The sequence below is a fragment of the Trichosurus vulpecula genome, chromosome 2 (assembly GCF_011100635.1).
Source record: "Trichosurus vulpecula isolate mTriVul1 chromosome 2, mTriVul1.pri, whole genome shotgun sequence".
NCBI classification, from domain to species: Eukaryota; Metazoa; Chordata; class Mammalia; order Diprotodontia; family Phalangeridae; genus Trichosurus; species Trichosurus vulpecula.
Window position 1 is genome coordinate 39,786,850 of NC_050574.1, and position 15,012 is coordinate 39,801,861.

The 15,012-nt window shown below is 55.5% G+C and overlaps 2 protein-coding genes across 2 annotated transcripts in view; both read left to right on the forward strand.

Moving 5' to 3' along the window:
* The window catches only part of RSPH6A (radial spoke head 6 homolog A), a 38,444-nt gene extending 31,679 nt beyond the window's left edge, over positions 1-6,765 (forward strand). The window contains exons 5-6 of the mRNA XM_036747477.1: positions 4,712-4,829; positions 6,461-6,765. Coding sequence (XP_036603372.1) covers positions 4,712-4,829; positions 6,461-6,698 — 356 coding nt within the window. The 3' untranslated portion in view covers positions 6,699-6,765. The remainder of the gene's footprint in view (positions 1-4,711; positions 4,830-6,460) is intronic.
* A 919-nt stretch (positions 6,766-7,684) lies between these two features.
* Positions 7,685-14,696, forward strand: DMWD (DM1 locus, WD repeat containing). Its single transcript, XM_036742471.1, has 4 exons — positions 7,685-8,146; positions 10,338-10,520; positions 12,143-13,345; positions 14,203-14,696. The coding sequence occupies exons 1-4, from the start codon at positions 7,685-7,687 to the stop codon at positions 14,248-14,250; spliced, it is 1,896 nt and encodes a 631-aa protein (XP_036598366.1). The 3' UTR covers positions 14,251-14,696.
* The last annotated feature ends 316 nt before the right edge of the window (positions 14,697-15,012 follow it).

Consider the following 15,012-nt stretch of genomic DNA (forward strand, 5'->3'; position numbering starts at 1 on the left):
TTCAGAGCAAATACAAACAGAAATTACAGACAGATCAACAGAGAGGCTTTTATCTGTCTGACCAAATCATAATACATACATAGTTACCAAAGAGAAGCACTAAGGTCTGAATTTTCAAATCCAGGGTGGAGGGGCACTGCTTCAACAGCTACCCAGAGTCTTGTCACCAACACTCTTTCAATGAGTGTGCCCCCAAAGGCAAAACGCTAACCTCTGAGTTTATATACACTTCTTCAGGGTCAAAGGGCGTCACAACCATGCGACTCAAACCCATGTGAACTAGGCCTTTCCTTGATGTAAGCAGGTCATCAAAGACTCCCAATTCAATTAAAGATTCCTTAGTGCTGAGAAGCACTTCAAAACAAAGACAACAAAAAGTCCACTTTGCTTGCCATTACATTTGAAAAGCAAAACTAAAAAGCAAAAGTAAAAAAGTCTCACCCTAATCACCATAATATTTTCAGAGCTAGTTCTGGGGGTCTGTAAGTTTATGATCTAAGGACAGTGGTCACTGCTCTTCTGGCCTCTGCTCTGGTCTGAGTGACCACAAGCACACTTTTCCACCCTAGAACTGTGACCAGGGTCCCTGCTCCTGTGGCCAGATGTTCTAATGTGCTAGTCTCCTCTTCATCCTGGGACCGTGACCCAGATCCAAGTATGGGCAATGTAATAGAATCCTGCACCCACTGCCAGCAAAGGGACCCCTGCAATCTCCTTCTGACCAGTTGTCTGATCCCCTTACCATCTGTAGGCTGAGAGCTCTGGAAGCAGCTATTGCTTCCCCGATTCAGTCATCCCCCAAGACTGCCGTTGGTTTGCTGGGGAGCTCTGCTCTCACTCCAGGACAACAGACCTTTCCTGCCAACCTTCTAGATTGTCGGGCTCAGAAATGGTTTCACCCCATCTTTTTGTGGGTTCTGCCACTCCAGAATACATTTTGAGGCATCATTTAAAGTTGTTTGGAGGGGAATTTGGGAGAGCTTAGGTGAGTCCCTGCCTTTTCTCCACCATCTTGCCTCTGAAACTCATGGTTTTAAAATGAAAAGTCCTCAGCATGCTCCCATCCTGAACGTTACAGCATATTGTGTTTCTAAAGTTCTGATTTTTCCATCACGTTCAAATTCTTGTTAAAATTGGACCCAGCAAAGCAATAATTCAAATAACACCTGGCAATAATATAACGACAGTAGTAAAGTAATGATAGCTGAAACTTCCTAGCACTTTGAGATTTTCAAAGCACTTTTCCCAAGTTAGCTCATTTGATCCTCCAAACAAGCCTAGGAGGAAGATGCTGTTATTATCCTCATGCTACAGATGAGTATGGAGTTATCTTCCAGTAATGAAAAGCTGTAAAACATATGAGAAATTGGTACCATGTGGGTCCGTGCTCCAGTAATGCACAGGCTCCCACTGGGGTGCTTACCTTTAATAAGCAGCGGACACAATTATCTCAAAGCAAAGGCCTCTACTAAGATGGCACATTTATTTTTTTAAAGATAGCTATGCAACATCCCTGCTCTTCCCCAGACCTGAAGCCCACTCTCCTGTTACATGGAGCAGGAGGAGGAAGAGAGGGAGCCAGCCTAGAGCACATTGGCAGTGCAGGGACCCAACGTCCTTTCTCCTGTTGTGGCCTCCTCACCCTGCCTTCCACTGAGTGCGGCATCTCTGCTGGCCAGGCCATTCAGGTGGGCTCCCAAGGCCTGCCACTCTCATCAGCTTAACTCTCCATGGCCAGGCCTCCTTGTCTCTTGAATCCATGGCTGGCTGTCTTTTCTGCTGCCAGGGTTCACACTCCTTGGAGCCACCTCCACCGCTTCTCTCTCTCCTTCCCTCTTGACATATTCTCTCTCTCTTTCTTTGCCTCCCCTCCACTTCCCTCCCCTCTCCTCCCTTTTCCTCTCTTCCCCTTCACCACCTCATCTTGCTCGATTGAGATACAGGGACCAGACACCACAAAGCTGTTTCCTGCCTTGAGTCTCTCTCCAGGCTGACAATTTGCTCTTTAGCGGCCACCAGTGGGGTGGTTCATCCTTGGCCAGCCTATGGCAAGCTGCATGTCCATCAGGAAGACTGCTTCACACTTCGTAAGGGGATCACAGGGTGTAGATATGGTGTTAACACATTAACACTTTATTTCCCCTCCCCTTTTCTGTCCTTTCCTGTGCTTTCATCTCCTAGGTTGCCTGGGGTGAGTAGTGGGGAGGAGGGACCAATCCCTTCCCCTTTCTAATACATGAACAATAGGGTCAGGGGTGGCCACTGGACCTGGGATTCCATATAGAACTCCCTCTACTAGTGTGGGTTGGTACCTAGTCTCAGAATGTTGCCTGGATCACTTAGAGGTAAAATGACTTGCCCAAGGCAACACAGCCAGTAGGTGCCAGAGGCAGGATTTGAACCCAGGTCTTCCTGATTTTAAGGCCAGCTCTCCAGGAAGCACCCCCCCCCTTTTGGTTGACATGAAGAGGCAGAAACAGGGCTTGAGCAGCTACTCCCAGTATGGCCTCAGTGGAAGATGATGTGCCAGGCTCCTGCAGCTCCCACCTCTTCCTAACAGTGCTACCAAGGCCTAGTTTGGGCTGGTCTCATAGGATCAGAGATTGAGAGCTGGGAGAGACTGGGGGGGGGGTCTTCTGGTCCAGCTCCCTCATTTTATAGATAAGGGGACTGTAACCAAGAGGAGTCACACAGCTGCTGTGAATATCGGAGGCTAGATTTGAACCTGGATCTTCCCGACTGCAGGTCTAGTGGGGGATCATTCACTGCGCTAATCACTCCATTATTCTAGGAGATACAGCACACGAGTAAATCAGTCAGTGCCACCACCTGGCTGGACTGGGTATAGGCTTGGAGGTGGGAGGTGAAGGACAATTCAGAAAAGGAATATAGCCATTGTCCACTGACCAGCCACACCTTTTCTCTCCCTTCAGGCAGTTCCTATTTCCTAGTCCCTGCCATCAACTCCAACCCTTTCTCTAGACTGGAGGAAGGAGGGAGGAGTGAGTGGGGGCCGTTTGTCCAGAGAGTGCCACCTTGCCGCAGACAGCAAAAATGGTGTTCTGTCTTGTTTTTTAGTGCAGAGCAAGGGAATGAAATGGCCCAGAGATGATTGAGCTCTGCCTTTGGGGAAGTATATGAAATCATTAGTCATCAAAACCACAAGATTCTCTCTCTAACTCAGCCAGGGGAAAGAGGGTCCCAGTGGGGGCTGACACTCAAACCCTGGTCTCTCCTGTGTCTCTGTAAATCAGTACCAGAACCCCGTTCCCCCCTTTGCCGCCCCCCATTCACAAACAAGGCCAGACACAGGCCCTCAGCAGTGGGACTGCTCAGGTTTATCCCACTGGTGAAAGGAATTCCGAACACTTCAACCGAAATCAGACAGGTACTTTACAGAACAGAATAAGCTTTGGATCTGAGTTTACTCAGGAAGAATTGGGAGAAGAAAGAAGGGGAGACTTTACTCTATAGTCTGACACTGATTCTCCTACCCTGGGAGGAACAGAGGGGTAGAGCACCGGGCCTGAAATCAGGAAGACCTGAGTTCCAATTCAGCCACAGACACATCCCAGCTGTGTGACCCTGAACATTCATTTCACCTCTGCCTCAGTTTCCTCAGCTGTAAAGTGGCAGTAATAATAGCCCAAACCTCCCATGGTGGTTGTGATTAAATGTGCTTAACGCAGTGCCTAGCTTCATATATGGCCATCCCCTTTCCCCCATGGAAAGTCAGCGCCCACCATTCCTAGAAAGCTGAGATGGTTTTGGCTTTTTCGGTTTTCCCAGCAGTGCCTTGTACATAGTAGGTACTCAGTAAATGTTGGTGGGATTGAATTGATTGGCAGTGTCAAGGGAAGGATATGATGATTTAGCAGTTAAGAGATAATTAGTGGTGGGAATTGACTGGGAGGGAACATTTCTCTTTAGTGGTGAGATCAAAAGCCTGACTTGCCTGGAAAGAGCTGATAAGTGGAGTAGGAGGGATAGGGGTGAATCTTGCTGTGGGGGGGGGTCGTGTCTTATGGCTGTTTGTAAGCCCTGGAAACCTTTGCAGAGGACAGGCATGCTTGTAGCAGCAGGGGAAGAGCCAGGAGAGAGGAGGAGATGGAAGATGCAGGGGAAGGGGATGATCAGAAGGACAAGATTCTGGAGGTGATGGGGGCAGGCTCAAGGACGTGTGTTGAGGGCTTGTCCTTGGCTAGGGGAAAGGTCACCTCTTCATGGCAGACTGGAGCAAAGCTAAGTGCCGGGTTCTAAGCTTGAATGACTCAGAGGATGCTGGTCCTAGGGGCTAAGGGAGCTGCAGGTTTGCTTAGGGGGACAGATGATGAATGCAGCCCTCAACACCGGGGAGGTGGAAATGCCAACTGCCCTTCCAGGTTTCCACTGAGTAGCTCAACAGACCAAACTGGGACTTGGGGCAGAAGCTGGAGGGTGGAGGTAGAGAATTGGGACTAGCGGAATGAGTAAGATCCAGAAGGGACAGTGTGGAGAGGGAGGGGAGCCCAGCCTCGGAGGACAGCGTCATTCAGGACACAATACTGTGGATAGCAGGTGACCAGGGCGGCTTTCTGGGCCAGGGGCTTCCTCATCTTCTTCATATCACCCAAGTCAGTTGGGCTGAGGAGGGTTGGGAGGGAGGGGATGGCCCTTCCCAGCCCAGCTCTTCTTCCAGCCTGACCCCTTCTTCCTCTCCACGTCTCATCAGAAATCCTGCAGTTGGCCCCCTGGACAGCCCGCCTCTCCTGCACCCTCTGCCCTCAGTACTCGGTGGCAGTGATGAGATCTAACCTGTGGCCCGGGGCCTATGCTTATGCCACTGGCAGGTAAGGGGCTCAGAGGCAGAGGCCCGACCAGCCCCCTGTGAGGGAGCTGCCCTTCAGAGACTTCTCCAGGAAGACAGAGGGCAGAATGGAGCTGGGAGGCTTACTCTGGGGCTGGGGTGGGGAACCTGAAGTGGATTCAGTCAAAGCGTCACACTTGAGGACCTAGAGGGCCATGCGTGGCCTGGAGGCCCCAGGTTCCCTGCCATTGCTCTGGGGTCTTTGACTAGCCTCTTCCCCTCTCTTCGACACAGTCTTTCCCTATGAATAAGGAATGGGCTCAACCAGACATGCCATGGTTCTTTGAGGGCAAGCAAGGCCTGGGCTGATTGGAGGATACTGAAAGTCAGGGAGGATCTCAGAGCAATGTGAAGAGAAACATAGACTTTACAGTTAGAATGTCAGAGCTGAGAGGGTCTTAGAACAGGGAATGTCAGAGCTGAGAGGGCCTTAGAACAGGCAATGTCAGGGCTGGGAGGGTCTTAAAACAGGGACTGTCAGGGCTGGGAGGGCCCTTAGAACAGGGAATGTCAGGGCTGGGAGGGGCCTTAGAACAGGGGATGTCAGGATTGGGAAGGGCCTTAGAACAGGGAATATCAGAGCTGAGAGGGCCTTAGAACAGGGAATGTCAGAGCTGAGAGGGCCTTAGAACAGGGAATATCAGAGCTGAGAGGGCCTTAGAACAGGGAATGTCAGGACTGGGAGGGGCCTTAGAACAGGGGATGTCAGAGCTGGGAGGGCCCTTAGAGAAGATAATATTAGAATACAACACAGGTGAGTCACAGGAAAGTTTCCCAAAGCAGGCCTGACTCAGGCTGCCTCTTGAAGAGCTGGAGAAGGTCTTCCAGACTTAAGAACGACGTGATCTGAGGCTCAGAGCAGGCAGTGAGCTACAGCAGAATGGAAGCCCACTTTGGGGTCAGTTTCAGATCTTAGCCCTGCTGCTGACCAGTGCTGGGTTACCTCAGGCCAGGTCCTTCTCTCTGGGCCCCAGTTTCATGGGATCATGGATCTAGGAGGCAGCTAGAGGTGCAGTGGATAGAGCATCAGATATCTCCTGGCTATATGACCCTGGACAAACCACTGACTCACTGCCTGCCTCAGTTTCCTTATCTGTAAAATGGGGACAACAGTACCAACCTGCTGGGGTTGCTGTGAGGGTCAAAGGAGATCTTATTTGCAAAGTTCTTTGCAAACCTTAAAGCCTGTATAAATGCTAGATATCTTTATTATTACTTTTTTTTTTTGGAGGCAGTTGGGGTTAAGTGACTTGCCCAGGGTCACACAACTAGTAAGTGTCTGGGGTCATATTTGAACTCAGGTCCTCCTGACTCCAGGGCCAGTGCTTTATGCATTGTGCCACCTAGCTGCCCCAAGCTATCATTATTATTATTAACTGAAAGGGTCCTTAAAGATAATTCAGCCCTCTCATTTCAGCCATGAAGAAATTAGGGCCCAGCTAGAGTCAGTAACTTGCCTGGAATCACACAGTTGGTTCCCACACAGAGTCCCCTTGGCTCTTTCTCTCCATTATGCCATGCTTTCCTCCTGGGTGGAATGGGAGGCTTAGACTAGGTCCCTTGGGGTCCCAGGATACAAAGAATCATAGAGTGTCTTCCTTCACCCCCTCCCAGGAAATTTGAGAACATCTACATTGGCTGGGGCCACAAGTACAGCCAGGAGAACTTCAACCCCACCCTTCCACCACCCGTGCAGATGGAGTACCTCACGGGGCCTGAGACCATGGAGATGGCCGACCCCACCGTGGAAGAGGAGCAGGCTTTGAAGGCTGCCCAAGAGCAGGCCCTGGCGGCAGCAGAGGAGGAGGAGGAGGATGAGGAGGATGAGGAAGATGAAGATGCTGATGACTAAGGGGGGGGATTTCTTACCTTGTGAATATTTATTTATTACTTAGAGAATTATTTATTTTCTACATTGGAGAAGAGTGGGGTGTTTTCCTTTCAAAATCCCATTCCCCTCATCGAGCTGCCTTGTTTAGGGATCTTGAATGGCTACTCACAGCCCCTCCAAGCGAGGTCCTGGTGGATCTGGGTCTTCAGGGTTCTAGAGGGTCCGTTCCCCAGGTTCCACATCCTTCCCTCCCCCGCCCCGTCCCAGCCTTTCCTGATTGTCCTTTCCATAAGGCCTTCATTCCACCTCCTCTACAAAGCTCTTCCTAGGAACCCTCGGTGCCCCAAGCATCACCCCGTGGAAGGTCGGGAAAGAGCTCGGCCTCCCCATCGCTAGGGAAGCGGCGCGGTTGCTAAGGACCCGCCCATCCCCTGCTCCCCGGTCTCTCTGAGGTCCCGCCCCCTTAGTTGGGTCCAATCACAGTTTGGTTACTTTGGCAACCCCTCCACCCTCCCCAAACCCCTCCCTGCGTCCGAAAAGACGTCAAGCCCCCAAAACCCGCGGCCGTTGCTTTGGTGACGGCACCTCCTATAGCCTAGGGCTAGCCTAAGCCGCCAACTGTTGCCCTGGCAACGCCTTTTTCCTTCTCGGCTCCGAGCCCCGGAGCCGCTTCTTCCCCGAATGGGCCACCGGTTACCAAGACAACAGCTGCTCCTCTCCCACCCCTTCACCCGGTGCCACGCCCCTAACTCTTCCCCCAATGGGGTTCTCCTCACTGGGACGACGCCTTCAGGTGCCTCCTTCCCTGGCCCCACCCTTTGACCAATCTACTTCGATCAATCCACTAGAAGCTGCGCCTCTCTCCCAACCGGGAGGCTGTAGCCCGGAGACGCCCCGTCCCTTCCGGCGAAAGGCGGGGCCTCCCGGCGGAAGCGGCGTCGGGTGCGGCGGACCGGGGGGCGCGGGGGCGGGGGCGCGCGGAGGGGCGGAGGGGCGCCAGGCCCAAGATGGCGGCGGGCGCGGAGGGCGGCACGGGCGCGGGGGCCCTGGGCGACTGCGCCGAGATCAAGTCGCAGTTCCGGACGCGCGAGGGCTTCTACAAGCTGCTGCCCGGCGCCGAGGGCGCAGCCCGGCGGGCGGGTCCGGCCCCGGCCCCCGGCCCGGCCTCCGCCGCCTCCTGCGCGGCCCCGACCTCGGCCCCGGGCCCGGCCCCCGGTCCAGCCCCCGCCGCCCCGGGCTCCGCCGCTGCCGCCGCCGCCTCCGGGGCCGGGGCCCCCTCCCCGCCCGGGCCGGGGCCCGCGCTGCCCGCCGTGCGCCTGAGCCTCGTGCGCCTGGGCGAGCCCGACCCCGCCGCCGCCTCCGGGGAGCCCACCGGGCCGCCCCCGGCCGCCGGCGACCGGGTCTGCTTCAACCTAGGCCGAGAGCTGTACTTCTATCCGGGAGGATCCGGGCGCCGAGGCAGCCACCGGGTGAGCGGAGGGGAGCGGGAGGATGGAGGGGAGGGTGGGGATGGAGAGAGGAGGAGGGGAGAGGATGGAGGGGAGGGGGAGGCTAGAGAGAGGGGGTGGGGAGAGGATGAAGGGGAGAAAAGGAGGGGGAGGAGGGAGGGGAGAGGATGAAGGGTAGGGGGAAGATAGAGAGAGGGGGAGGGGAGAGGATGGAAGGGAGGGGAGAGGATGGAAGGGAGGGGAGAGGGAGAAGATAGGGGGGAGGATAGAGAGGGGGGGAGGGGAGAGGATGGAGTGGGGGAAGATGGAGGGGGAGGGGAGAGGATGTAGAGAGAGGGAGAAGGAAGAGGGGGGAAGGATAGAGGGGAGGGGGAAAGAAGAGGATGGAGGGGAGAGGGGAAGAGGGCCAAAGGGGAGGGTGGAAAGTGGGGAGGGGAGAGAATAGAGACGGGGAGGATGAAAGGCAAGGAGTGGGGATGGAGGATGAAGGCAGGGGTGCTGGAGGGAGGAAGAGAGCGTGGAGGAAAAAGGGAGAGGGGGGAGTAGGGATTTAGACAAATAGTACTGAGAATGTCAGGGTGCTGGCAGGGGGACCTGGGATCTAGGACATTAGCAGGGCGAGTGTGGAGAATATTAACACTGAGAAAATGCAGTGACCCTTAGCAGAAGCCTTAGAATTCAGAATTTTAGAATTAAAAAAAAATGGAAGATCCAGGTCAAAGAACATCGGCAGTGATGTTAGAGCATTAGAATGTACAAACATTGTAATAAAGCCAGCCTTTATATAGCTCTCCAAGGTATGCAAAGCAAGCGTTTTACAAATACTATCTCATTTGGTTCACTCTGGGACATGGATGCTGTGATTATCCCCATTTTACAGTTAGTAACAGAGGTTAGGTGAATTCCTCAGGCTCACACAGCTAGGAGGTGTCTCAGCCTGCATTTGCCCTTAGCTCTTCCAGACTCTGGGTCCAGGGCTCTAGCCACATTGTAGAATGTCCAGACTGGGAGGATCCTTCAAACAAAAAAGGTAGCCAGGGGCCAGAAGGGATGAGGTCTGGTGTCTACCAGCTGCCCTAATGGGGCTGATGCCATGGACAGAGGGGCATGTGTTCCTGGGAGGAGAGACATAGTGCTTCCCCTGCTAGAGAAGGCAGGAGGGGCAGGTTATTGAAAGGAGTAAATCTGTGGGGATGAGGGGGCTCTGCGTTGACTCAGGGGCCACTTTTGTCAGGGTGCAGAGAATTTCTGTAGCTTCCAAGCTGGCAGAGACCACAGGGGCCAACTTCCTTATTAACCTGGACCTCATCTGGTGCCACAGGTAGTAAATGGCTTTGAACTTGGCCGAGCCCCAAGGCCTGCTGCCTCTCCTGGGAGATGGGCAGTGAGAGGTCTGAGAGTGAACGTGGAGCCTTTGATGGCCTGGGGTGGAGGGGAGTGGGAAGAGAAAAAGGAAGCAGAAAGCGAGGGAGAGCCTTGGAGCTCACCAGGCATGGCTGAGAGCTCCAGCCCTTTAGAAACTCTGTGATTAGAGCTGGCAGGGACCACAGTGGGCCAGGAAGCTAGGAGTGGAAAGGCTTGGCAGCCAGCAGAACCCTGGGGTGAGGAAGGAGAAGGTGAAAGAGGAACTCTGGGGTGTGAATGTGGAGGCCTGGGGGTGGGCTGGAAGCCTAGGGAGGTAAGTCTAACCTCTGCCTCCAGGCAGGTAGAAGTGAGAGGGTCTATGAGGGTCAGTGACACCCTGGGTTCCACAGCTGGTTAACAGCAGACCCCCTTTCCTTTTCACAATGCAGCCCCCAGGCATTCACTGGGAGCCTGCCAGGCCCTGTGCTGTGCACTGGGGCTGGAGGGATATAGAGGGAGCTTACGTGCAGTCAGAGACAACTTGTCCTCAGAGAAGCAACTTCAGAAAAAGACAGGGTGTTGGGGGGTGGGGTACTAGCCACCAGGCTGCTAAGGACAGGCCCCTTGCAGGAAGAAGATGGGAGAGCTGAGCTTTGAAGGCCCCTCGGGGTTCGGAGAGGCCAGTGTGTGCTGGGCTGGGCCAGGGAAAAGAAGGGAGCCGAGGGAGGGCCTGCCCAAAGAGCCTGGGCCCCTCCTCTGCATGGTGGAGCAATTCTTTAGCCTGTTCATGCCTTAGCCTGTGTGGTAATGAACTTCCTCACTGTCTGGGCTTTCACTCATAGGCTCCTTTCCCTCCCCCCAACAAAAGTCCATAGATCTCAACAAGCCCATTGACAAGCGGATCTACAAGGGTACCCAGCCTACTTGTCATGACTTCAACCAGTACACTGCAGCCACCGAGACCATCTCTCTGCTGGTGGGCTTCTCAGCGGGCCAAGTCCAGTACCTAGACCTGATCAAAAAGGATACCAGCAAACTCTTCAATGAGGAGGTGACTTCCAGGGGAATGATGGGGAACAGACTGGAGCCTGGTGGGGTAGGGAGGGGCTGGAAAGACAGTCATGATTTAATATACTGTCAGAACTCGCCTGTTCTAAGGGCCAGGGAATGTCAGAGCTGGGAGGCCTGAGAGCAGGGGATGTCAGGGCTGGGAGGGGCCTGAGAACAGGGGATGTCAGGGCTGGGAGGGGCCTGAGAACAGGGGATGTCAGGGTTGGGAGGGGCCTGAGAACAGGGAATGTCAGGGCTGGGGAGGGCCTCAGAAGAGGGAATGTCAGAGGTGGAAGGCAGGGGACACCTTAGGACATGCAACATCAGGGCTGAGAGGGGCCTGAGAACAGGGGATGTCAGGGCTGGGAGGGGCCTGAGAACAGGGGATGTCAGGGCTGGGAGGGGCCTGAGAACAGGGGATGTCAGGGCTGGGAGGGGCCTGAGAACAGGGGATGTCAGGGCTGGGAGGGGCTTGAGAACAGGGAATGTCAGGACTGGGAGGGGCCTTAGAACAGGGAATGTCAGAGGGTGGTGGTGGGGGGTGGGGTTGGGGAACCTTAGGACATGCAACATCAGGGCTGGGAGAGGCCTAAAAACGGGATGTCAGAGCTGGGGGAAAATGTTTTCCATTCTCTCTGATTTTACTAATTGGAGAAAATGAGGAGAAAGGAGCTGCCCAATAAACTTGGAAGGAATAAACAAATTCCTGTTTGTACTTGCAGAGCATTTTTATGGCCATCATCTCCTGTGATCCTGATGTTAGCCCAGGCAGCGAGGCCAGTCAGGGACCTTCATTCCTGTTTGACAGGGTGGTACCTGAAGCCCAGAGAGGGAGAACTTGCCGAGATGGCACAGATGGTGCCCAGGCTGGGCCATCTGACGGCCAGCTCCTGCCCCTGACGCTGCCCTGCTGCCCATGCTGTGGCCAGAGTGGGCAGGATGGGTGGGAAGAAGGCTGCTCCTTAAGAGTTAGCACAGCCAGTCCAGCTTTCTCACTTAACAGTTGAGGAAACTAAGGCCTGGAGAGCTGGAGAGTCAGAAGGATAGACAGGCTTACACTTCTCTCAGCTCTTCCCCCCACCCCCAGTACCAGAGGGATAGATGGCCCTAGGAGGAGGAGAGAAGGTGGGGCTATAAGACCGACAGACACATAGGCCTCTGGCCTGGAGAAGGGACCCAGTAAATCAGGCCAGGATTTCAGCCCAGTGTGTCTAATGACCTTGAGCAAGCCCCTTCACCCTTTGTGCCTTGGTTCCCCCACCTGTCAAGTAATGGAGGTTGGATGGAGTGGCTGCCAAAGCCCCTCCTAGCTCGAGGTCTATGACCACAGCTGGGATCCAAGTAGAGGAAACCTGGCATTTGGAGCTAGCAGTCCCAACAGCCTCCTCTGGGCTCACTCTGCATTACATCGGGCTGCTCCCCCAAGGGGCCTTTAGAGACCAGCACTTTGTACAGATGGGTAAACCAAGGCCCAGAGAGGGGCAGGAACATCCTCCATGGTCACACACGTGGTGGGCAGCAGAGCCAGGCTTTGGGCCTTGGACCTCAGACCCCAAATCCAGAGCTCTCTCCACTGGAAGCAAGTTTACAGCCCTCCTGTCTCCCTCTGCTTCTCCCCCTCAGAGGCTGATTGACAAGACCAAGGTGACCCACCTGAAGTGGCTGCCCGAGTCAGAAAGCCTGTTCCTGGCCTCCCACGCCAGTGGCCACCTCTATCTGTATGATGTGTCTCGTCCCTGTGGCCCTGCCCCACCCCAGTACAGCCTGCTCAAGCAGGGGGAAGGCTTCGCCGTCTACACTGCCAAGGGGAAGGCACCCCGAAACCCACTGGCCAAGTGGGCTGTGGGTGAGGGCCCCCTGAATGAGTTTGCCTTCTCCCCAGACGGGCGTCACCTGGCCTGCGTGAGCCAGGATGGCTGCCTGCGCGTCTTCCACTTCGATTCCATGCTCTTGCGGGGCCTCATGAAAAGCTACTTTGGAGGTCTGCTCTGTGTGTGCTGGAGCCCCGATGGGCGCTACGTGGTGACGGGGGGCGAAGATGACCTGGTCACCGTGTGGTCCTTCACCGAGGCCCGAGTGGTGGCCAGAGGCCATGGCCACAAGTCTTGGGTCAACGCTGTAGCCTTTGATCCATATACCACAAGGAGTGAGGAAGAACCAGAGGAGGAAGGGACCCCAAGTGGGAGCGAGCGGGAGGCAGGCTCCTTGCCCCGGCTGCCTCCCCCAGCCGTCACCTACCGCTTTGGCTCAGCTGGCCAGGACACGCAGTTCTGCCTGTGGGACCTGACGGAGGACGTGCTCTACCCCCGGCCCCCACTGGCCCGGCCCCGGGCCCTGGCTGGCAGCACGGAGGCTGCACCTGTCACCCCAGGGCCCCTGCCCAGATCCCTGTCCCGATCTAACAGCCTCCCGCACCCGGCAGTGAGTGGCAAGGGTGCCGGGACAGGCACGGGTGGAGTGACGGAGCCTGGGACCCCCTTCAGCATCGGCAAGTTTGCCACGCTGACCCTCCAGGAGCGTCGTGACAAGGGTGCTGACAAAGAGCACAAGCGCTACCACAGCCTGGGCAACATCAGCCGGGGTGGCAGTGGCGGCAGTAGCAGCGGAGACAAGCTGGGCGGGCCAGCCCCCCGAGGCCGCCTGGACCCAGCCAAGGTGCTGGGCACGGCCCTGTGCCCTCGAATCCATGAGGTGCCCCTGCTGGAGCCCCTGGTATGTAAGAAGATTGCCCAGGAGCGCCTCACCGTCCTCCTCTTCTTGGAGGACTGTATCATCACCGCCTGTCAGGAGGGTCTCATCTGTACCTGGGCCCGGCCTGGCAAAGCTGTGAGTACCCCAGGGGCTGCTGGGGAGCCCCCCTTGGCCCCAGAGTCAGGACAGGCTCCTGCCTCCTCTTCCTCCGGGCTCTGGTCTGCAGACTGAGTGCTTTGAGATCCTCAGGGGGATGGGAGGGGGGGAGGTAAAGAAGCCTTAGAAATAATCGTCAGCCACTGGAATCTCGTAGCCCTGGAAGGCCGCACTCAGCAGAGAAGAGGTATTCCAACCCTGAAATGTCAACGTGTTAGGAAAGCAGGTGTCAGGACCCTGGCATTGCAGAATGCTGCCAATGGGAGGGCCGGTGGGGCAATTAGGGAGTGTGGTGGAAAGGGACCTGTTGCAGACCCCAGCACCAGGACTGACTCACTGACTTACCGAGGCTGCTCATGTCTCTGAGCCTCAGTTTGTTATCTGTCAAATGGGGATTTTGGAGCTACACTCCTCAGTGTGGTGGGTGAGGAAAGCCCATTAACCTCCAGCTGTATTTGAATGTGAGCTCCTCTCTCCTTTAAGAACATCAGCTTCTTAAAATAATTGTCAGAAACTTGGGAGTCATGGGAGTGGAGACTCAAAGTTGGTAGAGGCCCCCAGACCTCCGCTGGGCCTGGGGCACATCCCCAGGGAGCCTGTAACTCAGCAATTCTTCAGGTCAGGACTGTACACAAGCTGAAACCCTCTGGGGTGGTGCATTGGCACAAGAAACCAGAGCTGGAAAGAGAGGGGCCCGGCCCATGCTCTAGACCACAGGGGGAACCTGAGGCAGGAGGAGAGCCGTGTAGACAGGAAGGGGTGCCTCCCTCTGGGGGGGGGGGTCTGTGATGGCCTCATTGCCCAGCCCACATGCCCTTCTTCCGGCTTCCTTGCAGGGCCTCTCCTCCCAGCCTGCCAACTCCCCCAGCGGCACTGTGGTGTGAAGCTTGTGGATTCAGCCGCTCCTGCCTCTCAGCCTCCTGGTCCGTGTCCTGTCTGCTCCATCTCAATCCCTCTTAATGTATTAACAAGACTAACAGTGGAAGGAGTCCTTGTGTAGCGCACCTCCCCCTTCCCATGGCCTTGCACAACACCAGGGGTGTCCCTGGCCTGGCCTGTGGGATGTGGGACCCAGTGTTCTCCCCTGCTTGTACAGTACCCATTCCAGACAGTCAGTGTTACCCCCCTTGCTTCCCTGCATGTGATAGCAGCCAGCCAGACATCCCCTCGCCTCCCCTTCCATCTTGGCTCTTTGCACTGATCCCCCTCTGGCAGGGATGGCGGGGAGGCCCCTGAAGAGTGTTCTAAATTATGGAAACCCCAGTGTCTCTGCCTCCCCCCACACCCTTCAACCTCTTATTTATAGTAAAAGCTCCTTGTTTTTACAGTCTGGGCTGTTGGCCTCTGTTCTGTCTCGCGGTTGGGGGCTAGGTTGGGGAGAGCAGCTGGTCTTCCTGCCTTGTATTCAGCCGAGGCTGCGGAGGAACGTGGAACATTAGACCTTTGAAAGAGTACAGCCCCAGAGTACCCCCACCTCTTTACGAATGAGGAAACTGTGGCCAAGGTCATCATCGTCACACAGCCAGATGATTGGGGTCTGATCCCACCCCTCCTCACTCCCCCTTCAACTCCCCATGTCTGCAGCCCAGAACATCAGAGCCAGAAGGGACCTTAGAACTGGGGACATGAGAGCTGGGAGGGCCCTT

Excerpts from the sequence above, each read along its gene's own strand:
- DMWD (XM_036742471.1), top strand. The coding sequence starts at position 7,685 with ATGGCGGCGGGCGCGGAGGGCGGCACGGGCGCGGGGGCCCTGGGCGAC. Across the intron at positions 8,147-10,337 it reads GGCGCCGAGGCAGCCACCGG|TCCATAGATCTCAACAAGCC; the intron begins GTGAGCGGAGGG and ends CCCCAACAAAAG. Across the intron at positions 13,346-14,202 it reads GGGCCCGGCCTGGCAAAGCT|GGCCTCTCCTCCCAGCCTGC; the intron begins GTGAGTACCCCA and ends GCTTCCTTGCAG.